At 38.4% G+C, this 27,236-nt stretch overlaps 1 protein-coding gene across 1 annotated transcript; it reads left to right on the plus strand.

The window, feature by feature from the left end:
- The first annotated feature begins 2,601 nt into the window (after positions 1-2,601).
- ppm1bb (protein phosphatase, Mg2+/Mn2+ dependent, 1Bb) lies at positions 2,602-27,236 on the plus strand. The gene is made up of 6 exons (XM_014968617.2): positions 2,602-3,014; positions 14,536-15,378; positions 19,010-19,127; positions 20,132-20,243; positions 21,631-21,688; positions 25,142-27,236. The coding sequence occupies exons 2-6, from the start codon at positions 14,548-14,550 to the stop codon at positions 25,460-25,462; spliced, it is 1,440 nt and encodes a 479-aa protein (XP_014824103.1). The 5' UTR covers positions 2,602-3,014; positions 14,536-14,547; the 3' UTR covers positions 25,463-27,236.

Below are 27,236 nucleotides of genomic sequence, written 5' to 3' on the forward strand. Positions count from 1 at the left end.
CCTGTAAATCTAACTAACCAAAGACACTACCAATCATTTTAATCTTCCTTAAAGGCGTTCTTTCATTTAACCTCTCATGCCCATCAGCTGCTAAGCACACATCCGTGTCTGTAAGCCCCTGCAAAGCTGGGAATGAACAAGCAGAAGATTGCAGTAATGATGTGACCCAGTTGTCCTGGGTGCAGAAAATGAGAGTGCAGATCAGGGCCTGGTACGTCCCTCTCCTTCCGGCCTGAGACACAATCACAGGCCGGGCATTTAGCAGCAGGGTGGGTGTGCTGTGGTGTGTTTAAGCTCACCCAGATTCATGTAAGCATCAGATTTTATGTGTGTGTGCTACTTGTTGGTGTTCTGGATTAGATTTACCAGTGTGTGTGTGTGTTTTTTTTTTTTTTAATTTACTCTCCTTAGCCGCCTCTTTAAGAAGCCCCCCCCCCCTTCCCCCGCCCATTGCCCCAACCAGATCCTGAAAGGTCACCAGGTGGTTGAACAATCACACAGCACACACCCCTAACGGTGGGCTCAGCGGGCCATTTTACTCAATGAGTAGCTCGGTAATTGGAGCGGCGTAAGCATCTGTGGAAATACGTTTGTGTGTCTGGGATTGAAAAAGGGGGACAAAAGACAGAGAGTTTAATATTTGGGATAAGCTGCGATTGAACATCCTGAGATCAGAGCCGGAATGATCAAATTCTGCCAGTGATAATCCCTCATCTTGGAAAATTAAATACCACTCTCCTCTGCTCACACACACATAAACCCGCTCAAGGTCTTTATCTAACATGTGTCTCATAACCCCGACTCATTCCTCAGGGAGCTGTTCTGATATCTGATGAGTTTTTCATTAATAAGGCACAAGTCTAATCCTGAGGGAGAAGCACAAAATGACAACGGATAAGCCCCGCTTTGGCCACACAACACAGTTTTACTCAGGGGCTATTACAAAACATCTTTATACATGCACTCATATTATAACTTAATCTGCGCAACCCAGTTTTATTCAGTCCAGGATGTATTTCTGCAAGTTGCTCGCAATAATAAAATGTATGTGATCTTTAAGTTCTGGATATTCTCGGGGATACAGACCATTTCACAGGAGGCTTTAGGCATGAGTTCATCTGCTTGTGTAGGTCCAAAGGTAGTAACTTAAGTTTTGTTTCTGTTTAGCATAAGAAAGTTATAGCAATTTGTTCTATACATCTACTTAACGTTTGATTTGGTTCATAGTCACCTGATGACATCGTAATGTTGTGTATCGTCTGCATAATTAAGGTATCTCTTATTATTTATTGTAATTTGAGCTAGCAGAAGCATGTAGATTTTAAATAGAAGGGGCCCCAGGATAGAACCATGGGGAACCTCACATGTGACTTTCTGTCCACTCTGATGAAAAGTTACCTATTGAGACAAAGAAGTCCTGTTCTTTAAATAAAACTCAGACTAGACCTGATTACAGCTACATTCCAGATTCAACAACACACACCAAAAAAGACATCTTGATGATCTCCAAGACATTTAGGAAAATATTCTGTTAATCGATGAGACAAAAAGGGACTTTTTGAAAGGTTTGATGTCCTCTTACATTTGCAGCAAAACTGGCAGCATTCAGGAAAAGAACATACTGGGTAAACGTGATGGTCTAAGGCTTGTGCTTCTTAATAACATGACTTGCTGTTATGGATGTATCCGTAAATATTTACTCTCCAGGAGAAAATCTTGAAGAAAAATGCCCCCCTAATCAGTTTGTGACCAGCAAGTTCGCCTCTGAGTGGCTTAAAAACAGTTTTCCCGGTGGTCTACTCAAACTACGGCGTTAAATCCGATTAACATCGCCTGGCATGACTTTACACAGTCCCTTCAAGCTTGAAAACCCTCCAATGTCGCTGAATTAAAAATAGTTCTGAAAAGAAAAGTGGGCAAATATGCAAACAACTCAGTCAAGTAATCAGTTGTGGCGTCAACTGTGACATGAGTTATTACGCTTAGGGGGCAATTCCTTTTTCACCAGGTTTTAATATTTTATTTATGTGTATTGTTTTGCATTACTAATATCATAGATATAAATAAATGTGAATAGCACATTATACAAACCGGAACAAACATGGATTTAATTATTACTTACTACAGATTCTTTAAAACACATTTTGTGGTTTAACCATTACCACTGGTGGAGACTCACTTTCAAACCTCTTATACAATCCATGCTGCATGTAAGTGATCGGACGCTCGTTATTTACTTCAGGACGGGGAGTTTTTCTAAAACAACTTTCAAGCTTAAAAAACAATTGAATGTTTCTCTAAAACGCCTGTGGTGTGTTACATACATGTTTTCGTTTATGACCAACATCATGAGGTTAATCGACTTCGGCCTCGAAGTAGAAAGCTACTGTTTAAAGGTTTACTCCGCCCGTTCAGAGATCCTCCGGCGTACGCACGAAAATGTTACGAGCGCATCCCACATTTCAATCACACACAAGAAGTTTGTAATAGACCAATGAAAATGTGAAATAGCGAGGGGTAGAACTAACTGACACAAGATTCAGCCAATTAAACGTTGTTTTGCCCAGAGGTTTCAACCAATCACAATGGAGATGCCAAAAATAGCACCTCCTCTTGTTCAGCACCCAAAGTCGAAGGATAGCTCTGGCCTTTCAATGGAAGAAAGTGCTAGATTTGTCAGTGTTGTATAATACTATAACCAACTCTCAGGTTCCATATTTTGTTTTGGTGCGATCGCGGTTTGTCTTCACCTGTTGTGAGAGACAAGAGCTGGCGTCCAACATGCGTAAAAATCAACGCTGTCCAAGCAGGGAACCGCCGAGAAACGAATTACCGCCGCTCAACTGAGGCCAATCTCGATTTATCTTTTTTTTTTTTCTTGAATAAGGAAACATTAACTCAGCTAGCTGGCTAACATCACTTCTGCGGGTAGCTTGGATAACATCATATCTTCAACTTGTATCGAAGCCACATAGCCGGGATTGGAACTTCACTCGCACAGCGCAGGAGAAAAGGTAAGTAGCATGTCATTAGCTCGAGTTTGACAACCCAAAGAGGAGCTAACATTAGCATGCTAGCTAACGTTAGCTCACATTAACACACCAGCAAAGTAGGCCTGTGAGCGTGAAGTGAAGTGAAGTGGAGTAGAGGGGAGGTCAGCGGATTGATATTTAGCACAGAAACGCCAAATTCCTCCAACTATTTGGCCATGGCTAAATAAACCGTGTTGTGAATAGATGTTAGCGTACATGTACACTACTTCCTAAATAAATCCTGGACAAATAACTTCACTTCCGAGTGACTTAGCTACCATTAGTGAACCTGACAAGAATATTGAACTAATCACAAGTGAAACAAAGTGTTTGGTCTGGTCCCAGATGAACTAATCTGGCTGTAACAAGCTAATGACAAGTTTGCGGACTCAGTCATTTGAGTGTCTCATTATGGCCATGTGACGTTTGCTTTACAGCCTGATGTTATTTGTTGCCGTACATCATTTTGTAAACTGCTTATAACAATACTCCCATGTAACTTAACAGTATTTCTGTATCTGTTCTGCAGAGATGGTAACGAAGAGTATATGCTATACATTTATCTAGAATACCACAATGCACCTCCTAATGGGTATTTGTGAGATTTTCAAATGTTGTATGTCAAAATAAACATTGAAACAGCAGAGAAAAAGAAAAAGCAATCAAGATCAGCATTTGTAATTTTAATTCTGCAATGATTTTTTTTTATCATCATCATCATCATCATGAAGTATTTGCATAAGACATTTAAGCAACAAGGAAATTTAGATTTATACAACATCAAATTACATTGAAACTTGTATAACCAAAATTCCATCTAAATTGTAATTTTCCAAAAAATCTTTTGGATATTGGCCTAAAACATTCAAGGAAAAATTTGTTTAATGTGAAAAACAAATATAACTTAACTGGTAATAGTTGTTTTATTTTTCCAAAGGTCATATTGGAATATGAATTTTGGTCATTTTAAAAATAACCATTAACAAAATTCTGCCACCAAATAAAATAATTTTACCTTGCATTTTTAAATTATACATTAGGACAAGTTGTAGATTTCATTGTTGATAGAATTGAGACCTTTCTCTAGCTAACTAAGCATGTTGTCACTGGTACATTTTTGATACAGAAGTCTAAAGAACAGACTATGTTAATTTTAAAAACTATTTTATGTTCCGGCAAATCCAAATTGAAATAATAAAGCACATCCATTTCCTAACAGGGATTTTAAAAAAAGATAATGAATGGTATACTGTATATGTTTACATCATGTTGGAAGTTAAAACTTCAACCCTCTGTAGCAAATGGGGATCAGGTTTTAGTGGATAATGCAGCAAGGAGTAGCAATATACCTAATGGTGTATATAATCAGCAAAACATAAAGAACCAAAGCGACTCCTTGGTCAACAGCGTCTCTACCACAGTCTGTGTTCAGTCTCTATGGTCACCAACTTGTGTGTCCTATACACTTAAATTGACAAAAATGCTTCACTAGCATGCAGTGAAGCTCCACAAAGCTCTGCTAATGAGCCAATATTTGAGCCGGGTGTCTGAAGCAGAGAAACATTGACGAGTTGCAGGACAATGAGGACTATAGTTTGATACCAATGCTCTTCTTTTAAATCAGACACTCGCCACAGCATCAAGTTGTAGGTTTTGCAAAAGATTTTATGTTTTATCGTCTGGATCGAGGTATGCCAGCTTTAAGAACAGCCTGCTGGATACAGGCATATTACTATGGAGATGGTCAAAAACAAAAATCTGTGTCGGTCTTCTTTCTTGCAGATGGAAATGCTGCTTGTGTAATTGCCATCGTGATAATACATGTTCTTAATGATAGAAAGCAGTGCAGTCAATTTTTGCAGGTCACTTGTAAGTTGTGCTAAGCTAACACCTCTGCTGCCTAAACGCATGCCTCATTTTGTGCGTTCTTGCTCAGTCCGAAAAGGAAAATAACAAAACTTTATGAAGTCAAAAATAACCTTAGTTTTCCTTTTAGGAAGAGAGTCACACAGTGCTGTGTACAAGTATAGTATGTGTTCCAATAAAAAACAATATAAAAAAACCCTACAGTTCAAAATCAAAACATTAGTGTAATAAAAACATAAAGCAATATAAGTAAATAAAATGTAGAATAATATTACAGTTAATTATAACTGAGAATAAAACATTAGAAAAAGACAAGCTATAATCTGGCATTAAAAAGATAGGACTTTAAATTGTTATTGTAAAACGGTTAACTGTTTAAAGTAAAATATTGCCAATTGGCGGTTTATACGTATATCTTCTGTATCATTAACTTCTCAACATCATAAACAAGAATGTGTGAGGGATTACAAATAATTTCGTTCATAAATCAGTGTACATTGCTTTTACAGCTGTTGACATGCATTGTCTTTGAGCGTAGTCCTTAACTACATCATAACCTCAAACTACTTGAACTTTGTTCATGTTTGTTTCTCTGTTTTCCAAGAATCTTTCAAAAGTAGTAATCGGTTGAGTACAGTTCATCTCTCGAAGGTTAGATAAGAATTTACAGCCCCAGCTATTCACACATTTTTTCTGTGGAACATATCTTCATAGTCTTTGTGGAAAATTTGCTTGTTCGCTAATTTAATTTTAATTTTAATTTTTTTATTTTTTTTTTAGCATTTCCAAAGTATTCAACAGAAAATGCAGCTTGGGAATGTTAAATACTTTTAACAGAAATGCCCAAATGTAGTCATACTAATTTAGTTGTGCTTCCAGGAAGGCTTGTTGCCTACAGTGTCAATAAGCACCTTATATTTAATTCTATTATATTCTACCTTTTCGAGCGTTTCTCTACTCAAACAATTTGTGGGGTCCAACAGGGCTTTGTCACTGTTCCTCTATAGTTCACCTTACATATTTAACCTTAAGGTCATATGATTCACTGGCATAACATGATCATCCTATGCAGATTTATCTTTTTGTTCTCAGTGAACCAACTATCCAAATGACGGCACTCTTGAACTTAAGTCTTGGATGACAAGGCTATGAGAGCGACCCACAAGAGTTGTAAGGAATCAACTCTCTGAATTTGAGATGTATTTTAGACTTAATTTAAATATCTACAAAGCATTTTTAAAAAACGTAATCTCCTAACAGCGTCTGCTAATTCACTGACAAGTAAAATCTTTGCTAAAAAGACTTTTATATGCTATAATGCCAAGTTTGCAGCTGACTGTTTTACTGCCTTTTGTTTCCCTTAACTGATCTTGGATCTGTGAGACATTTCATATCACCAGCCTATATTGCAGCAGTGTATCATCACGGCGAAGGTTTATGGTGTATGTCATCATCAATTTTGTATTATGAGGTGCTGAAATGCAGCCACCCTGCTCACCTTCTCCACTATATCAAATTGCGATAAGGTGCACAGGTGAGCAGAGCATGACATCAGTCTGTGCTCTGGTTGGCAGATGCAAGAGGAGCTCAATAGCTGATAATCTCATCTGAGTCGGCTGTCAATGGGAAAACACTGAGAAGAGTTTCCTTTAATTAATAACAAGAACATTGATAGTTTCTGTTCTCTGGATAGAAACTTTCCATTACTTCTCTTTTTCCACTGTATCATTGTTTATATTGGGTTATGTTTTTATCATGTAAAGCTAGACCTGTCACAATAATCAATAAATTATCAGATAATAAATTAAAACAAGTTCAATAATTTCCTTTGGCATGATTTATCATTTCTCTTTTTAAATTAAATGTTAATTAAAATGTAAAATGTACTGATCTTTTAGAATGTGTTCTTGCATTATTATTTCACCATTACTGTTATATTTCTTTAAAATGGTCTCAAAACAACAATATTATCATTTATCGCAATAACGTCTGGAACAGTTTATCGTCCAGCAAAATTATTTATCGTGACAGGCCAACGTAAAGCACTTTGTTCTGCTTTGTTGCTGAAATGTTCTCGCTGCCTGTGGGAGTATTGGCTCCGATCTGATCAAATTTTAGGTAAAACCAAATTTTTACTTAATTCCTAAATTCATTAAAAAAAATAGACGATTATTTACACTCAGAAATTTGATTTCTAAGTAAGTAGTGAAAATCCAGAATTCAGTTTCTTAAAAATTAAAATATTACTTCAAAAACGTGATTAAATAATTATCTGTATTGCAGACATGTTTGATTTTTTTGTGGAAGAATGGTGACTTGACATTTGTTGAGCAGACTGAGTGTCTGCTCAACACTGCTCATTAAGATTCATTCAGAATCGTATTGATTCTGAATGAATCATTAAGAGTTTCACTTTTGAATTGAATTTAAGCACTGAAAAAAATTAAGATGGTAATATTCCGATTTGTTGAGATGTAAGATCCCATGTTGGTCTTTAAGGTCCACGTTGAATAAATGGATTTAAAAAAAACCCTACGGATATGATGAACCCTTCTGTTTTAGTTCAGGCTTGTTGTATCTCTTTAAAATGCTTGAAAATATTATTTACTTTGAGAATTATTCAGTTCCATTTATTTATTTATTTGTCCAGTGGACTCAATTGGCTGAAATTTGAAGTGTAATTGTGCCCTCCATAAAGCGTTTCCGTCAAGCTACGTAATCTGGAATACGTAGCTTAAAAAGATAAACTGCCACTTATTTTGTTTTCCTTGCAGTGAGTAAAATGTATAAACTGAAGTTCTGTTATGGTTCTCGCTGTCTGTAAACATTTAAATACACATAGATCAGCTTGTTTGGACTCGTGCAACTAAACTGACATCCCTTTAATATGGCACTTGAATGTCAAATGGTCCAAACTGACATCCTGTCTCAATAATTACATTATCTACGTAATGTCATTTTGTTGGAGCACCGTTGCAGAATTTCAGTGCTTCATTAGATGCCAGGTTGACAACAGTTTTGTCCCTGTCACAGTTTTAACTGGTTTCTGTGACAAGTTTGCAATGTCAATGGTTTGCAATGTATTTTTAAGTTTCTTAGGTTTAATTCAATGGTATATGTGATTTATAAATGTCAGTTCTCTTCCTTGTTTTGAGTTCAGAGTACTAATGTCTGTTCTTTGGAATTGATTTGCTCATGTTGTACAGTGCAGCATAATTTTTTCTAAAGTGTATTTTTAATTTGTTTTTATTGCTAAGTACTGCTTCTCTGGTGCCATTGCGTCTTCACCCATAATCAAAATCTTGGAATCCTTCTGGGATTTTCCACATAGGACTGATCTTACATTCAGATAAGATTACTTAGTTCAAAATGGAGATTTCTGTGTTAGATCATTATGACTTGCTGGAAATCTAGATTGAGGTCAAACATGCCTCATTTCAGTTTTGACAAATCTTTACACGCTGTGCTTCTGGTAAAGATGCACCGATGCGTCACCAGGTTTTTAGATCTTTGTAAAGGTTGTAGCTGATTTCTCTTGAAGAACAATGACACAAGAAGATGTTAGAAAAGCATTCAAAGGGTGTGTCAAATTCCAGGCCTGCATCCGTAACTCTGCGTTGGCCGGGGAAGTTGCGTCTTTTGTCTACTATGAAGATCAGAAATGAGCGGCTGTAGGATCTAGGCCCCATATTGATTTTCACCCTTACCTCTACGTATTTCCTGTTATCTCTTTAAACCTGTGGAAAAGATGGACGCCTTTGGATTTGACCAGCCTTTATTTGCGGCTTTCAACGGATGCAGTCCCTGAATTTTGACACGCCCAAAGTAATTGGTTTGCCCTCCTACCATAAGCGGTCATTGATTTATCATTAAAGGAGCATAAGTTGCTTCGTACCATCTTATGTGAGAGCAATTCCTCATGACTCTCACGACTGAGAGGTAAAGGAATTAATGAATCAACAAAACTGGGATTATTCTTGTCCCTAATAATATTCTGTTTTAGATTTAATTGTGGTTTCTTTTAGAAAAAGAAACTATTATTCCACATCAGGTAGTAATCTGAATTGTATTTTATTACCTTCTTTCTTGTAAATGTGTCTTAAAAGGTGCATATTAACCATTGGGATTAATTGTTTTTCCGCGAGATGCAGTTTTGGGGCTTGTAGTAACATTTCTTGCAGGTATCGTCTTGTCTTGGGAAGCAGCTGAATTCCTGTGAGGTTTAAGATTATGTTAAAGATAATTCCGCAAGATTTAAACCATCTACTTGCACTTACCTCTGGGAGATGCAGGTTTGATTTTGATTTTTGAAAAAGTGAGCACCAAATGTTGTAACATACAAAATTGAGGAATTAGTCCGACAAGATCCTTTGTTTCGACTGTCAAACACTTAAAATCTTTAGAGTACATTTTGTTATAGGATGTTTATGAAACCGCTATAAAACAAAGGACCAATCACACAACCTTGTGCCAATTCAAGGTTTCCTGCTTCAAAGTTCAGTAATTCAACTCTCAGTATGTCAGAACCATTCAGAACATCACGACGAGATGTTCTGTTCCCTGGGCTGCTTCGGACGCGCTGGTGAAACGTGACTCTGAGTCTCCTCTCACTATCCCACCGGCTTCCCAGGGGTTGTTAGTCTAATGCTGCATTCATGTGGTTCCTTTTTACTGGGTAAACATGTAGAAATGCCGTATGGTCACGTCAAAATTATCTGGCATTTTTTCGTTGGATATTTCAGTCAAAAATATTGAATTTAAGACCTTAAACCTAACGTGTCTTGGGGAGGGAGAGATTAAAACAAATAATTTTATTGTTTTTCCAAAAGAAAATGGTAATATAATAAAAATGGCTGCTCATCAATTAATTCTTAATTGATTCGTGAGATCACTCATTAATCATTGACTTACATCTGACGTAAAAATGGTAGAAAAATATTTGAAATATCGGTTATTGGCCATAACAGAAATATTAATATTGGAAATTGATATTGGCTCACATTTTCATATTGGTGCATCCCTAGTAAACCAGAGATGAATAATTATCCCCCAAAACTCTGCTTTGTGCATCGGTTTGTGCATATTTCACATTTTAAAAATGCCCTGCAAATCTGTTTGATGTGCTCTTTTTTTGTCACCAGCTTATTGTATAAAAATGTACCGAAAAACCTACAATGTCGAAAACTATTAGAAGTAAATTGTGGCCTTTTTTTTAATTCTAAAATTTGGCATTAATTTGTTTTAAATGTCAGCTTAATGGCTCTGCTCTCTGTGTGTAGACGACTGTCGTTCAGCCTTTTCTTCCAGGTTTGCTTTAGCTAGTTTAGAGCGACGGCTCGTATTTTCTGAGCAGCGTTTGGATCCTCTGCAGCATTATGTAATCTGTGACGTTCCGCTTCTCTCTTGAAATGCTTTTTTTGGCGGATGCGAGTTTTGCTCGTTGGTGTTGGTTTCGGCCTGCGGTTGCAACACTGGTGACAGCAGTGACTGAGCCTTCCTCGTTCTCCTCTGGTGTTTTCTGGGGTTTCTGTCTTTGTACATGTCTGTTCGCATGATTTCCCCTCGCTCTAAAGGTATTGTGAGCAGCCAGTGAAACCTCACAGTATCTGTGTGTCTTTAGCAGCCAGCCTGACACCTTTCTGGTTCTGTCGGCTGCAACTGCTTTAACGGACGGATGATGCAACGACCCGCTCCTCTCGCTAACCAGCAGCTGAGTGTGCGCGCCTCTTTTTAGGAGTGTGAGAGAGAGACTTTTGGGAGAAAGAAGGGTGGGGAGGGGGTGTTGCTGAATGAAGCTCAGGCTGGATGTTTGCACTGTAGGGTGGGCGGTTGCTAGGCAGTGGCAGTGTGTTTGTTTTATTTTTAGAGCGAATCACAGCTGGTCAATGTTACAGAATTGTCTTTCTCTCATACCTTGCACGTGAGAGCAGCTCCACATTTACTAAACCACACTAAAAACTTGGGGCAACATCAAACGGCGAGCCTGAGAATACACTTTTTTTCTTTCTTTCTATAACCGTGCGACAGGAAGGCGGCAGAAGTATGAATGGCCCGTCCCTGCTGTCTCACGCTGGTCGTGAAATGTAAGCCGACCTGCCGTATTTATAGAGCATCTTTTTCTCGCACACAGACCGTGACGGTGCACACATGCGCAGACGCACACAAAAACACACTCGGCGTCCTGAGAAAGCAGCCGGAGTCACTCCCTGCATGTAACGGCCTTTTTTGGGCACACGCTTGTCATGGCGCAGTCATGCTCATGTGGGAAGTGAAGCTCTGTGAAGAATCAGGGCGGTTTGATTATTGTTTTTGTTATTATTATCATGCTTTTTTATAGACTTCCTGGTCTTAGTATTGCCAAGCAAGAACTTTTACTTCTTCTGCATAAAACACAAAATATTTTTACCAATTGGTAACAAGAGATACCAAAAACCCTGATTGCTTATTTGGTTATTTTTCAAGCCTAACATTTTATTAGCATTCTTACTGGATAGTAAATTGTATTGGACCATTCTTCAGTTTGCCACAAATTCACTTTGATTGTGATCAGGAGGAATAAATTTTATATTTTTACTTATGTAAAAAAATAGGTTAATGCTTTGAAGCTAAATTAAGTTATCTTGTGATTGTTTAATTTTCTTCTGGATTCAAACCCACAAACTCAATCACATAATCTGCACATTTATTTGATTCCCATTTTTAGAATAAAAAATTCTGAATCTTCTTCAGATTTGTTAACATTGTTTTTTTTTGTTGTTGTTGTTAATATTGTGATGTTATTACTGTTGTTTTGCTGAAAGTTTGAAATTAGCTTTTAGTTGTTTTTTTTCAGATGTGAATACATTTATTTAATACGATTTAGATACAACAGGACATATTTAAGCCCAACTGTTCACACCTGGCATTAAAATCCAGATTATATAATGGATATATATTCATCCCATTACTAGTGTTTGTAATATTCATATTGCAAAGGACTGTTTAGAGAGCAATAATTGTTAGCTAGTATCTTCCATGTATCACAGACTTGCATACTATTGTAATATTCATCCGGTTGGGTGGAGCCTCATGGCAGCAGATGCTCACAATAAACACAAATCTCATTAGAAACAGAGAAAAAGCCTCAAATCACATCTGATGTCCTCATTGGAATATTTAACGATATTTTCACCATCGTAAAAGCTTCTAATATTGTGCTGCCGTAGACAGTTTTCAGCCTGATAAACTCTCACTTTTAACTTGCTGGTCAAAAACAAACAAAACAAAAAAATATATATACATTTTTTATCATTGCTACCATGTCCAGACAGTTGAATATGAAGTGGTGCTTATGTAAAAAGACATGTTTATGTGGTGTTGTAGTGTTTTTCAATTGTTTCTATAAATTAGGGGCGTCAAACTCATTGTCATTTTGGACCATATAAAAAATCTGAATGTTCTGAAAGGGGCGGTTGTGCCAGAATATATTGACAAAACCAATTATAAACTATCAATAAATAGCTGTTCCTCCATGATTTTGATCGTTTTAGTGTTCATTGGGATCAAAATTATAGATTTTGTGCTACCAATTTAGAAATGTTAGGAATTTTTACAGTATTTGCGCTAATGTATGATGTTGAGTGTAACTTTTTATTACTTGTTTTGAGAAAATTTGCAGTAAAATCAGGAAAAAAAATTGGAGATTTGTTGATTTTGTGTGAATTTTGCAGATTTGTGAAAAACTGGAAGGGACGTATTGATGTAATTTGGAGCCACATAGAAAGCTACAGCGGGCCAGATTTGCTCCCCGGGCCTCGAGTTTGACACAGGTGCTGTAAATCGTCACACAAACCCCAAATAGAGGGATTTAGACGGTTGTTTTGTTCAGGCAGACTTTTATTAACATTTAGTTTTAGAAATCTGGTCTCGGGCTGGTTTCAGAGAGAGGTGTCTTTCTGTGCTCCCCTCTGTCTGTTTCAAACGTTCTCAGCAGCGATTTTAATGTATCTGTAGAGACGGAGGGGATTTTCAAATTCAAAAGGGGCCCCTTTCCAGCTTCTTGCTTGGTGTGATTGTAGTTCTGGGCCTCTGGTGCTCCAGGTCGGCTCCAGCGCTGCCAGGATCACTGCTTCTGTCCACAGTTCATCTGGAAAGTATTCATAGCACTTCCCCTTTTCCACATTTTTACAGCCTTAATCCAAATTGTATAAATTGACTTTTTTCCTAAAAATTTTACACACAAATGTATGACAGTGTGGAAATGTATCAAAATAGAAAACCAAGAAATCATATTTGTTTGAAAGTTTGTTTACAACAAAGTTGTCAAAGTAGTGATAACTTTTTAAGGAGTTTTTGTTTTTTTGTAGAATGCTGTAATTAAGTTTTTATAAACCCTGAAGTTGCCTCAAGTAATAGCTGAGAAGCCATTTGGAAAGTCTCTCTTTTTTCTTTTTCTTTTTTCTTTTTCTTTTTTTTTTTTTTTTTACCATCGAGATGATTATATAAAACACATACCTGGACAATAAAACACGCAGTGGAAACATTTCCAGTCATGAATCTGCTTTACCCGAGCCCAGAAATCCACATTGTAGAAGCGGAGAGCGATCATTTTGACAGAGAACAGGACACAAGGTGTATAGACAAAATCTGGGATGTTCTTCAGAAAGCCACTCCTATTGAGTGATTTAAGAATGCAAAAAAAAAAATTATATAAATCTCTAAGCAGGCATGATTTAAAGGATAAAAGTTTGTGGATTGTAAATAATTTTATGCAGTTTAGACAGTTCTGTGCAGAAAGATTTGTCTCTATGATATTCAGATGGGGAAGGAGCAGCATTTAGGATAAGAACAATGCATGAAATTCACTGAAGCACAAATCTACTTGATATTGGACTCAAAAATCAAGTATAGGGCTGAAAGAATTCATTGAATTAGTTGTGATGAATCGATAATTGTTTCATAATCAACTAACGGGAGTACGCAGACTCGGCCATTTGCTGAAAGTACAGCAGTTAAGCCAGAGCTGCACAAAAGATATACATATTTTTGATTTAAGATAAAAAAAAACAACAACAAAAAAAACCCAACCTTTGTCTGTATTATACCCAAAACTGTAGTGGCAATTTCAGCTTCACTAGGTGCAAATTATGTAAAATTAAAAAAAATATATATATATATCTCCTCTTGCTAGCCAATAATCCAAAACATATTCAATGCACTTAACACTGTATTGATGTTAAGTCAAGCAGAAAAGGCCGAGCTTTCCACTTGTTGATGTTGGAAGTATTTTTGTAGCTGCAGATTCATCCTTTGCTGCAATTAATCAAGCGTACATGAAAGGAATGCTTTATTATTATTGCATTTCTGGCAATAAAACGTTTACTTTCTTTTTTTTTTTTACAGAAAGGACTTAAATTATTTGTTTGCATAATCTTTTTCAAACATTATATAAAGAGTTTGTAAAAGAAAAATGTGCAGAATGTGCTAATTTTTAAATCAGTTCATCATCAGAATAATCTATAGCTAAAATAATCGCTTTGTACATGTATGTTTACGGCACAGCGGTGTTTTGGTGAAACTGACTCGGATTTTAAAATCATGTCTTTGCAGGCGATCGTATAAAAGTTTTCCTCACCGTTTTTCCTCCTTTGTTCTCCAGTTGTAGGCAGCGATGGGTGCGTTCCTGGACAAGCCGAAGACGGAGAAGCACAGTGCCCACGGCGACGGAAACGGGCTGCGCTACGGTCTGAGCTCCATGCAAGGCTGGCGGGTGGAAATGGAGGACGCCCACACGGCGGTGGTGGGCCTTCCCCACGGACTCACCGACTGGTCTTTCTTCGCCGTTTACGACGGCCACGCCGGCTCGCGGGTCGCCAACTACTGCTCCGGGCACCTGCTGGAGCACATCCTGTCAGGAGGCGCCGAGTTCGGATCGGGGCCGGGCTCCGTGGAGGGCGTGAAGGACGGGATCCGCTCGGGCTTTCTGAACATTGACGAATACATGCGCAACTTCTCCGACCTGCGGCAGGGCCTGGACCGCAGCGGGTCGACAGCCGTGTGCGTGCTGCTCAGCCCCACTCACCTCTACTTCATTAACTGCGGCGACTCGCGGGCCGTGCTGTGTCGAGACGGAAAGGTGGGCTTCTCCACTCAGGACCACAAGCCCTGCAACCCCCGCGAAAAGGAGCGCATCCAGAATGCTGGCGGCTCGGTCATGATCCAGAGGGTAAACGGCTCCCTGGCGGTGTCGCGGGCTCTCGGGGACTACGACTACAAATGTGTGGATGGTAAGGGCCCCACGGAGCAGCTGGTGAGCCCGGAGCCGGAGGTTTGCGTGTTGGAGCGGGCGGCCGAAGGAGACGAGTTTGTGGTTCTGGCGTGCGACGGAATCTGGGACGTCATGTCCAACGAAGAGCTGTGTGATTTTGTACGATCACGACTATTGGTTTGTGAAGATCTGGAAAAGATCTGTAACTCGGTGGTGGACACCTGTCTTCATAAGGTAAGGCGTTTTTAACAATTAGTATCTGCTCCTATTGAACACAGAGCTTTGCTTTCACTTGAACGTACGTCTGTCACAATAAGCAATTAATTAATCACATTATTATGAGCTTGATCATTTATATTCTGGTCATTGATATTTTTGAAGGGCAGTTTTTGTTACAGACCTTGTAATCCATTTTATGTATAGTTTTTGTTGGTTTTTGTTCCTTTTTATTTTTGGTTGCAGACTTTTAATTTGGATATATAAGCCTCAGGAGCAGCGCAAAAAATGTCACAATGGGACAGCGGACAGCATAGTTTCTATCGGACCATACCTCCTTATTTAATAATCCTAAAAACGGGAATCTCCTGGAAATAAACAGTTTGTTGACTGAGTCATCTGGGAGGAGGTTTATCACCTGCATTCCAGCTTAAATTATACACACCATCCTGTTCTTCCTAGTTCCTGTCCACATCTTGGACGTTTCACTGTCCACGTGTCTTTAGCTTTGCGTCCTGGGCTCTCCAAGAACCAGCAAGCGTAGAGCAGCTGAGTTATTTTTACCTTACTGGATGGGTTATCTCAAGTATCAGCCACACAGGCATAAATCTGCTCTGCTGTCGCTACCTTTTGTGATGTATGTGAAACTGGACACCTTCAGAAATCTACTGTGACCACACCGAGTCCTTCGGTGTGGTGAGAAGTCGACGCCTTTGGTTTTTTGGGGGGGGATTTTTTTGCTGCTTTGGGCTCCATCTTCCGTCGCTGTTTGTCTTGAAAAAGGCAATTATGATGATGTCTGGTTTGTGTGTTTATTATCTTGAAAACTTTGAAACATTGAAAGGCATTTGAGAAGCTTTTCATTATAAAACTACAGGTAAAAAAAAAAAATAACTGGTCCACATCCCTACAGTATATCAACATCAACATTTACTTTTTCATAACTTTGTCGACAAATTATGATTTCCAGTTATGGTAAAGCTCTGACCTTGTGATTCTCAGTGATCTTTAAGAACTGTAATATAAAAAGGACATAAGAGCAACATTTAAAACCACAGGATTCTTCTAGTTTCACAGAAAAACAAAATGAAACTCCTTAGGAAAAAAAATAGTAACGTAACCTCAAATAATTTAAATGTTGAAATAAATATGAGGTAATCAAAACTAGAAGTTGGCTAGATTCCTGATGATTTTTTTTTTTTTTTCGATTATGAGCTGGTGTAAAAACTAATAACTCCCAATTTTTATTTTTGTTCTTGGTCTGTAAACTAGTCTACACACATACGGGTAATTCTGCAACACCTTCGTTTTCTGTTTTATTCAAAACTGCAACCTTTATTATAACTCTTTAGTTTAAACTAATAATTTGTATCTATTAGGAGGCTAAGAAAATTTGACAGACTTCAGTGAAAGCCTGGTCGGTTCCTCTCTTGTTCCTCCTGTCTTTGCGGTGTAACTCATTAAGTTGATGAGTTAGGTGATGAGTTTACCGCGACAGGTAGGCCTGTCGCGATTAACAATAAATCAATTAATCGCACGATAAATTAAACCTATCGACCTCATTTTAATTATCGGCTTTATCGTCTCTTCCTGCCTTTTCTTCTTTCTCTTGATGACACTGAATGAGAAAAGGCTCAGCTCCAGTGCTCTTCACTGACCCTCCCTTCCTCAATTCCTTAGTGTAATGTCCAGTGCACACTACACGAGTTGTCGGCCGACTGTCGGCCCATTTTCAAAACCTGAGAGACACATTAGCCGACAGAAATCCTAGGTATAACGGTTCGATCGTGCCGTGTGATGTCCAGCCACCTGGGCACAAAATAATGGCTACAAGTCCAGTTAACTAATTTTAAAATCAGGCATTAATCAATGCTTTACTAGAATCTAGCTGCAATGCATGTGGCTAGAGTCAGCGTAAAGTCATGACTGAATGAAAATCATTGTAACCTATTTATGTCACGTTAACGAAGAACAGCTGAAAACTTACCGGGTTTATCAACTTCCGTAGCGATTTGGCTCCAACTCCTCCCCTTGTCATTTCTATATTCTTTGCACGAAATGTTGAATAAATATTAATGTTGTTTCCACATATCATCTCCGATGTCCGCTGGACTCCGGGTTGCACCGTGTCAGCTGTTTGGGATTCCCCTCCCTAATTTCCCCTCAAGCACGAGGAGAATCCGCGCTTTCTGATTGGCTACCTGTCACATTCAACAGGCTGCATTATGATCCCAGTCGAGGAAACCTCCTGATTTAAATCGGAGCCGGACCTACGATCTACCTTAGCACACCACACACTGCAGGATGATCGGTTACGAAATCACCAGCGACAATCTTAGATCGGCCAACGATCTAAGATTGTCATAAGGGGAAGATGGGGGCAAAAAATCGTGTAGTGTGAACGACTGCATTAGGTAGTCGGATGTGCCCATCTTCTTTATTTAAATCTAGTGATTACTGAAGGTCAATATAGTATACAGACTTCATAATCTGCACTCTTTTGGTTGAATGCAGTATTTAATTCCACTTTGGCTTTATGTTGTTTACTTTTTATTCAAGTACGTTTTTTTGTTAATGGAGACTGAGATTCCTTTTTGTTGTTTTGTTTATTTAGTTTATTAGTTCCAGTGTTATGTGTTCTTTTGAAAATAAAGTGCATGTACCTATAGCAGGAAATCACATGCATTATTAGTCATTTCCATGAAATGAGTGTCAAAAGGTCTTGAAACAATATTGTTTATCGCAATAATTATTTAGACAATTAATCGCTCAGCAAAATTTGTTATCGTGACAGGCCTAGTTGATGGAAAAGATGTGAAACCATTTTCAGCAAATTAAAAAAGAAACCTAAATTGCTTTGCTCAATAATAAAACAAATTCTGTTGTTCAAAAATACTTAATTTACTCCAACGGGAAATTAAATGTTATAACTTAAATGATCCAAGTATCTTCAATGAATCGTGGAAGGATCTCTGGTAGCAGTCAGTGTCGCAACAAATCTGAAAAGGCTTCTGCCCGAAGACTGTTGCTGTGCGACAGTCTCATGACTATCATGATATTCCTCACCAGCACCATCAGTCGTTTGCAGTCGCTGCTAACCCACCTCATTTGCTTTTGCCACTCCCCTTTAAATTGTCTGCACAGAGATTTTATGCAACTGTGGACATTTATGATGCTGGTTACAGTAAAGCGTAGCACTTCCACGTAATTTTAGTTGTAGCTCTCAAAACGTGCCACAGCCTGGCACAGATTAAATGTTGGCTTTAGGGAGGGGTTGCCGCTGCATGCCACTGTTAAGAAGGAAGCTATATCGGATTTGTGAGGCAAGACAAAACAAGAGCAACGTTGCAAAACAGCATTTAGAAGAGCATCTCGTTTTTGTTGTTTTTAATAACCTGTGAAAAACCAAAATCGTAATTAGGAAAAACTGGACTAACTCGTGTCGTAGACGGAACGTTTTGTCTCCTGATGTCGATTGCCTCACGTTCACTGGTTCTGGGTTGTTTTATTTTCCATGCAAGCAGAGAAAACTCCTAGTCGGGTTCAGTGAACCAAAACCCTGCTATTAAAGTTTTCTGTTTGCATTTGCATAGTACAAACTTTACCCCATGAATCTGAGTTTGTCTTCTCTCTGTCTGTGTTTCTGCAGGGAAGCAGAGACAACATGAGCGTGGTGTTGGTGTGTTTGCCCGGAGCGCCTAAGATCTCAGAGGAGGCCATGAAAAAAGAAGAAGAATTGGATAAATATCTAGAAACGCGTGTTGAGGGTCAGCATTTCAAACACACTCGTCCGGAGAGACGTTATTTTGAATTGTACTTGTTTTAAGCCGCTCTACTAATCATTGCTGACGCTACACTCAATCATCTAAAAGAAAAATATAGCAACAAAGTGACAATTCATATAATTGAATACATTTTTAACAACTTTAAATAAAAGGTATTGATTTAATTACCGTCTTTCGTCACACACAGAAACTCATCTGCCAGCTATGTAACTCCACAATGCGCTCCGCGATCCGTCTGTTGCGACGGGGATTTTCCTGTTTGTCCGTAAAGCTACGCTTACGTCAATCCACTACAGCGCAGCCGCCCGCAGTGGTCAGCCTGTCCGCTCACCTCTTCCCCGCCGTTCGCGCTGAACCAGGAGGAGAAAGGCTGCTGTACCCCAAGCATCGCGTCAGTCAACTTAAAGATGCTTATTCATCCCCTGAAAAGCAACAAAAACCCAGACATTATCATCAATCAATAAATTCCTCCCAGACCAAACTGAAAAAAAGTGAACGTTATGCTGCTAGCACTTAGCAACAACTCATAGGCGGACGTGACGGCGTTGCCCAACACAAGCAATGACCCGTCCGGAACACGGTGCGCTAAATAATAAAACATAATTTAACGAAGATTCGAGGCGGATCAATTTTCCTTGAGGAATTTTAATAATCGAGGTAATCGCATCATTTGAGGAATCGCTGCAGCAGAATAAGAACATTCTGCTTAGAAATTTTGAGCTGATGGCGTTTAAACAGTAATAAGTAAAATTGTGTAAGATCAGCCTCCTATACCAAACTTCACAGGCAGCAAGTGTTTTTCTAAACATCAATTTAGCACAGTCACACTTTTGTGAGTGTACAACCAATTTCTTTCCCTTATTGTTTTATTGATTGATTAGCCTTCATGGGGGCTAAATCGTACACCTGACTTGTGCGATATAACCTCAGCAAAATGACCACAACATCTGGCCTTACTGTGTCCAATCTGCTTCTTTTGCTTGCAGAGCTGCTGGGAAGCTGTGGGGAGGACGGAGTCCCTGACCTGGTGTCTGTCCTAAGGACTATCGCCTCAGAAAACATCCCCAACCTTCCGCCTGGTGGAGGCCTGGCCAGCAAGTAAATATAACTGAGCTGCATGTTACGAACACACACATCAGATCAGGAGTAGACGCAGCCTTGACTGTCCACGTTTTAGGTTTGATTACTTAGAAAATTGGCCTCAAATTGATGAATAAACAATGAAATTCTCTACACTTTTCAAAACACCAGCTGGCAAATATCGATGTACTTCTGCTAATGCATCCAGTTAATAATACATCTATAGAATAGGCCTGTCACAGTAAACAATAAACCATTTAATCGCATGATAAATTAAAAGAAACTCAATCGTTTTCTTTTGCTTGATTTATCGTTCATCTCTTTTCTCTTTCTTTTTACCAAAAACTGGATGATAAAAGTCTTCAGTCTGGTGGTTTGGCTTCAACTAGCCCTTCTTTGAAAGAAATTTTGTATACAAAGACTTCATAATTCACTTTATTTGTTGTTTTACATTGTTTTCTTTATTTATTTTGGATATTTAAAGTGTCTTCGAGTTCAATCTTTAAACATTTATTAGAATTTAAAGGTTACTGATCCTTGAGAATGTGTTCTTACATTATTGTGCTATATTACTTGAAAATGGTCTCAAAACAATATCATCATTTATTGCAATAACTTCTGGGACAATTTGTCCTCTGGCAAAATTTATCGGGACAAGCCTACTATGGAATTATTGCTAATATTTTTGTTCGATATTAACAAAACAAGCGAATGCAGAAGTGCTTTTTTTCCCTTAAGGAATCTATTAAATAATTAAATTATTAATTATTAATTGGTGATTTTCAGCATTTGAAATGATTAAATCCCAATTGATAAATCTGTGAATATGAGCTCCTACAGAAGAAAACTCATTTTAGAAGTTAAAGATGTTGAGTGGGAATGTATTTTTATGTATATGCTGGATTATTTTTTTGTGGTAGCACAACACAAAGTAGCGTAGAACGTTGAAGAGGAAGAAAAATATGTATAATTTTCCACTTTTTTTCGTGAATAAAAGTCTGAGAAGTGTGGTGTGCATCTGTATTCTCCCCACCTGAACCAACGCGTTGCCTTCCACTTCAAAATTAAGCTCTACCTTGTGCTGGTTTATCACAAAACATCCATTGAAGTCTGAGGTTTCAACCTGACAAAAGTGTTTAAAAAAATGCAAAGGATGTTTAAAACTGATGGTTTTGCATCAGCATGTTGGTGATTTAGGTAAAAAGTGAAGCGATAAACAAGGTGGTTGTCGTTCTGAGCAGAACACGGGCCAAAAACGACGTGGCTCCGCATTTTCAACTGAGAGTTTTACTTCCATTAACCTCTCAATCAATACACATTAGTGAAGAACGAACAGAGGCTGCATTATGTTGGGTGACGTTTTTCCCCACGGACCAATGTGTGTGTGCTTGTTTTCTGTCTGCAGACGCAGTGTTATCGAGGCGGTGTACAACAAACTGAACCCTCACAGAGAAGAGGAAGGGGTGAGTTTAATGTTTTCTAAATTACCTTCCAGCTCCACACCCCTCCAAACACACACCCACACACACAAAACAGGACATCCATCTGTGTGCAAGTGTGTGCTGTGTGTTTGTGCTGCACTCTGAATGAGATTTGAGCAAAGATGGGTGAAATTAAATCATCTGTCTCGCTTCTATGTTCAATATTGAAACTAAACGCGCACAAAGTCCTTTTGTAAGCCTTCTGAATTTTTCATTTACAATCAACATGAAAGTCGTGACACACTGAGCTGATGGTCGGTTGTTGGGAACACTTTGAATGTTTTTGCCGTTCGATTCACCATCGTCAGTCTTGTCGGACCAGCACGGCGTATTTAGAGTCTCTTAGCTCTCAGCTAAGTCCACAAAGCACAAAAAAAAATTTCAAAGCTTCTACCGGGGTGTAACGGTGCAGATATTTGTGCTAAAAATGTTCTGTGCCTGCTCGGTAAGCGTCTTTAACCAGGAAATATGGAGTTGTTTTATTGTTTGTACGCGGAACTAAGTGCACTTTGCAAAAAGCAGCACCAAAACAAAACAGACAGTCCTCTCTGGGCTAACTAACCTTTAGCTAATGTTTAGCTCAGCTATGAGGGAATATTAAGGATTTTCATGCAGCTGCAGAGGAGAAAGAAAGTGAACTGAAACACAACTTTGTCAGCATGCACTTCTTGAATCAGCTAAAGTTCAAATCCGGCTTCATGGAGCATTCAGCCTGTCCAAAGCGCTGCACAGCATACGAGACGCAGCAACTGACTTGTGCCGTTTCTAGACCTTCTGACCAGAAGGGATTTCTCAACAGCTTTATTTTTACGGCCCATTTAAGTACATCCAGTAAACTGAACTGTCTAAATATCAAAACAGCACTAAAGTGGTTTAGACTTGTTTTATTCTCAAATGTCTGCACAGTCGTATTAAAAAGAAATCGTAAACACTTTTGACCATTTTCAAATGGTTTTATTGTTATATAGTCAAAACAAATCTGTCAGTTTTGCAATGACCACCTTTTGTTTCTCTTGACTGATGCAAACCAAAAACATACAAAACTATGACTTTAAAACAAAAGTATGTATCAAACATGGATTTTTGTGTACTGGTTCACCATGAGTTATATCCAACTTCGCTGAAAACATGTTGTGTATTTAAGAAAAATAATTTCTGATAACTTTACTTCATTCAATTAGAGATTTAGTTGTGTTTTTATCAACATGAAGCATGTGGTGACAGTAGGAAGCCTCTATTCTAACAGGAAGAAATCTGCAGCATAAACCTTCATCAGCAGTTGAAAGAGGGGAATGAGACAGAAAAAAAAACATGCAGGACTATTTGTGGTCCAGCAATGCCTGTGTCAAAAATAAAAAAGAACACAGGAGTGTTTTTTATGAGAAAGTTGAGTTAAAAGCAGAGGTAGGAAGCAGACATGGGTAAACATGGACGCCAGCAGTACTTCCTGTGAGGGTAAACAAAGAGAGTAATCAGTTAATTGGAGCAATGTCTCTGTTATCGACTTCACCCAGGAAATAGACAAGGATAAACACCAGGTGTGTTTTCTATCCAAAGGAAAAAACTGATGACAATGACAGAAAATATTTCCAAGACACATTCTGTCTCCTAAGAGTCGGTGTGTGACAGCTTGAGGTTTAGATTATCTTCTGGCGTTTTGATTATAACATTTTTTCATGTTCTAATGGTTATATTGAGACGAAGCAGAAGTAAAAAGAACGTCTCGTTTTTAATTTGTAAAATTAGATGGCGTTTGGGTCAACTTTATAGTAACAACATACAACATGCAAAATCTACATTTATTGTGTAATGCATTTCACTAAATTAGTGAAACAAATTAGTTAATTTATGTTAGTCCATTTCACACATCACATTTATTTCTGTTATTCTAACTTTGACTTTTAGCCAAAGAAAACACAAAATTCCTTTTCCCAGACACAAAAATATAGTTGTTTTTTTTTTTTGTTTGTTTGTTTTTTTATGCAGAACTGCTATGTTGTAGCATCGAGTGGAAAACCATCAGAGCAGCATATTAATGGAAGGTTTAGTGGAGGACAAACTGCTTTGGAAAAAGTTGGACAATCTACAAAGACTATGTTTTAGGTCTCGCCTCATCTAGCATGAATTACTGCATCAACGCTTCATCTTCCTCTTACGCATAAATTATCTTTGGGGTTTAGATCAGGCGTGTTTATTGGCCAGTGAACTTCTCTAAAGTTTCCTGACAAACGGCTGCACTGACTTTTCTTTGATAAGGCCAACGGCAGCTGGTGATGATTCGGTTCCCCAAAAATCTACTCTTCCTACAGACTTGATTAGGTTTTGCTTCACAATCCTGCTGGATGTGCACTTTTTTTCTTCTTCAGTTTTTCCTTCCACTCAACCTTCTATTAATATACTTGGACACAGTGCTCTGTGACAGTCAACATGGAAGTTTGGAAGTTGCTACTTTATTTTGAGTCGTATGAAAAGGGGGAAAATGCATATTATACCCCTTCTACAGCAAAAACACACATTCTTACCAAGTATTTTTATTTTTGTTTCTAGCTCAAATATCGTAGTAAACTTGAATTAAGACAAACTAATTTAAAAGTAACTTATCGTCAAGATATAGGAGCTTGTTTTAAGTATCTAATTCCTTAATATTGGCGGAAAAAATACTTGTACGTTAGTTTTGACTTATTTCAAGTGTAACAAGATATTTGCACTATAATTGAGTCCATATTTACTTGGTAAGATTTTGTGTTTTTACAATGTAATTGGTAAAAATGGATCAAAGAAAAATATACATACACATCCACTTACACACTGCAAAAACAGAAAATCTTACCAAGTATTTTTTCGTCTTGTTTCCAGTGCAAAAAATCTTACCATACTTTAAATAAGACAAATTAACTCCAAAGTAATTTTTAACAATGTATAGAGGTTTGTTTTAAGTAAATAATTCCTTAATACGATGCAAAAGTTATTAAGGAATTATTTGCTTTAAAAAGCCTCTATATCTAGCTAAAAACTTGCTTCTCAGTTAGTAGATAAGATTTTCTGTTTTTGCAGTGCACGCAAATATTTACAATACATTTTCTGAGTCATCCAGTTCATGTTAAATATAATATATTTAAACATAAACAACAATGGCTTTAGCACAACAAGCAGAAGAAACTTTCTTTCAATTTTTGAATTGAATTAGTAAAACAAATGAACTTTTTGATGATATTTCGATGCACGTGTACAATCATTACATCGACGACTTCATTTCGATGAAAAGTGTGTGTGAAAAAATCTTTTACTTTCCTCTGGGCTGCCCCCTCTCCCAGCTAAAGCTCGACACCGGGTCCGACCAAAAATCAGCTGTCGTGTGCCTGCTTGTTGGATGAAATGAATGCTCTTATGTGTTTGAACATGGAGGCTGTGTCTGACGCTGGCGTGTCGCCTCAGGGGGGAGGAGAGGAGGAGGAGGATAAGGAGGAGAGTGAGGAGGGAGGTGGCAGCACAGCAGCTCATCTGATGGAGGCTCTGCGGCAGTTCCGTCTCCACCACCGGGGGCAGTATCGCACAGTGCTGGAGGAGTCTCTGGCCGCCTACCATCTGCGAGGGGAGGGCACTGTCGAGGGCGCCGGGGAGATCAGGAGGACCTCTGACGACGGCGATGAAGAAGAGGAGCAGACCGACTCCCCGCGCTCGCCCCCGCCCTCGCCCGCTGCTGTGGAGGCGGAGGCCGGCCAAGATGCCCCAAAGCCTGATATCTCCTCTGACTGAGCGCGCAGCCAATCATCCACCCTCCTCCAGGGATGACCTCACTCCTCTTTCCCCAGCCACAGACCTTGACTAGGCAGATTGGCCATTGTTTTGTTAATTTTCTCACTAATTAAAAACATTTAATAATCATATTAAAATAAAAGCAGCCTTTCTGTGTATTCAAATTCTGTTTCCAACTCTCCACCGTTTAAAGAAGAGTCTGTTTCCTTGTTTTGTAGAAACCAGTCAACCGTAATATGTTGGTTGTTGCTGAAATCAAAGTGAAACTTCCCAGTGCTTACTTTGGGCTTACATTCTTCCTCCCTCGTCCTCTTCCTCTGCTCTCCTTCTCTTTCCCTCACTCCATGATTGACTCAGAACACACAGTTTGTCTCTGCACACCAGAAAATGAAATTATTATATGAATAAGTGAGTAAATGTAGCTCAGAGCGTCCGAACAAAAGCTTTAGGTGGAAAAACGTGAAAACCGATTTGTTTGCAGATGCGCTTTATGTGTTCGTAGATCTTATCTGCCCTCATCGACCTTTGACCTTCTCTTAATCCAAACTACCGGGAGGGCGAATGCAGATACCTGGTTAGAAGAAAAAAAACGAACAAAACAATTTACAACACATAATGCCTTCAACATTTATTAGCACCCCTTGGTGAAGATGTGTTTAAAAGATTTAAAGTTTTTAGAAGGAAGTTTTTAATAAAGCGCTTGGTTTTCTACTACATTTCATTAGATTGAAGCATTTAGAAAGATGCCTGTTCATTTTTGCACAACAATCATCCAGAATCTTTGGTCTTCTCTGATTTTCTCTCATCAGCTCTTCCCACCGGTTTTCTACAGGATTTGGGAGAAAAAGATTGATTTTGGATCGATATTCTGATTTAAAAAAAACAAAAAACAAATTAATGACATATTTCCACTTTACGAGGAATCGAGTCCATCAGATTATTTAGAAGGAAAACCAGACCCGCAGTATCACAGATCCCCCACTTTACTTAACAATCAGGATAAGTTAATTTTCTACGACGGAGTATTAGGGCCACATTAAGAAAATATTCACAAAAGATTACGAGAAGAAAATCTGACTTTCCTCTCATAAAGTCAAAATATGAGAATGAAGTTGTAGTATTACAAGAACAAAGTGGCAATATTATATTATTTCCATCCCTCTGTTCAACTTAAAGAAGGATAAAATAGAAATTTTTAGAGATTTTACCAATAAGTGTTAATAAATAAGAAGATAGTAACATGAATAGAGATTTTTCAGTTTGAGATTTAGCTGCTGTGCTGAAGTCTTGAGGGTTTTTAAACATCTTTATCAAGGTGGGTTAATAAAACTGGCTGCAAACATGAAACATGCTGTTGTGCAAATCTATGTCAGGTAATGCATACAATCCCTCTCTGCTGATGTTGACATGTAAAGATAAAATTCATGTGAAAGATAGCTTTAGGTCGGTGCAAGATATTTACAAGCATGCGGTAACTCCTAACTCTCCATACATGAAGCATATTTCTCTCCAGGCCTTTCCCCTCTGTAACTCTTCAGCACTGGACGCTTCATCTAAAATGTTTACTCTTCTTTAAATGCAGCTAGTCGGGGAGTATTGTTTGTCCGGTAATGCACGCACTGCAATTATCCGCTCAAAAGCACTTAGCAATCTGAGGCAAGATTTATGCTAAAACCGTCTGTATGTGTGTGTTTATGAATCAGCTGTTTGTATGTGGGACCTAATGAGTCCTGCAAGAATGACACAATTATCAAATAAAAAGATTCAAAACGCA

The sequence above is a fragment of the Poecilia mexicana genome, unplaced genomic scaffold, assembly GCF_051168715.1.
Source record: "Poecilia mexicana isolate PSO_F unplaced genomic scaffold, ASM5116871v1 scaffold_19, whole genome shotgun sequence".
Lineage (NCBI taxonomy): Eukaryota > Metazoa > Chordata > Actinopteri > Cyprinodontiformes > Poeciliidae > Poecilia > Poecilia mexicana.

Coding starts and splice junctions, on each gene's coding strand:
- ppm1bb (XM_014968617.2), top strand. CDS start 14,548: ATGGGTGCGTTCCTGGACAAGCCGAAGACGGAGAAGCACAGTGCCCAC. Junction 19,128..20,131: donor TCTAGAAACGCGTGTTGAGG/GTCAGCATTTCA, acceptor TTTTGCTTGCAG/AGCTGCTGGGAAGCTGTGGG. Junction 20,244..21,630: donor GGTGGAGGCCTGGCCAGCAA/GTAAATATAACT, acceptor TTCTGTCTGCAG/ACGCAGTGTTATCGAGGCGG.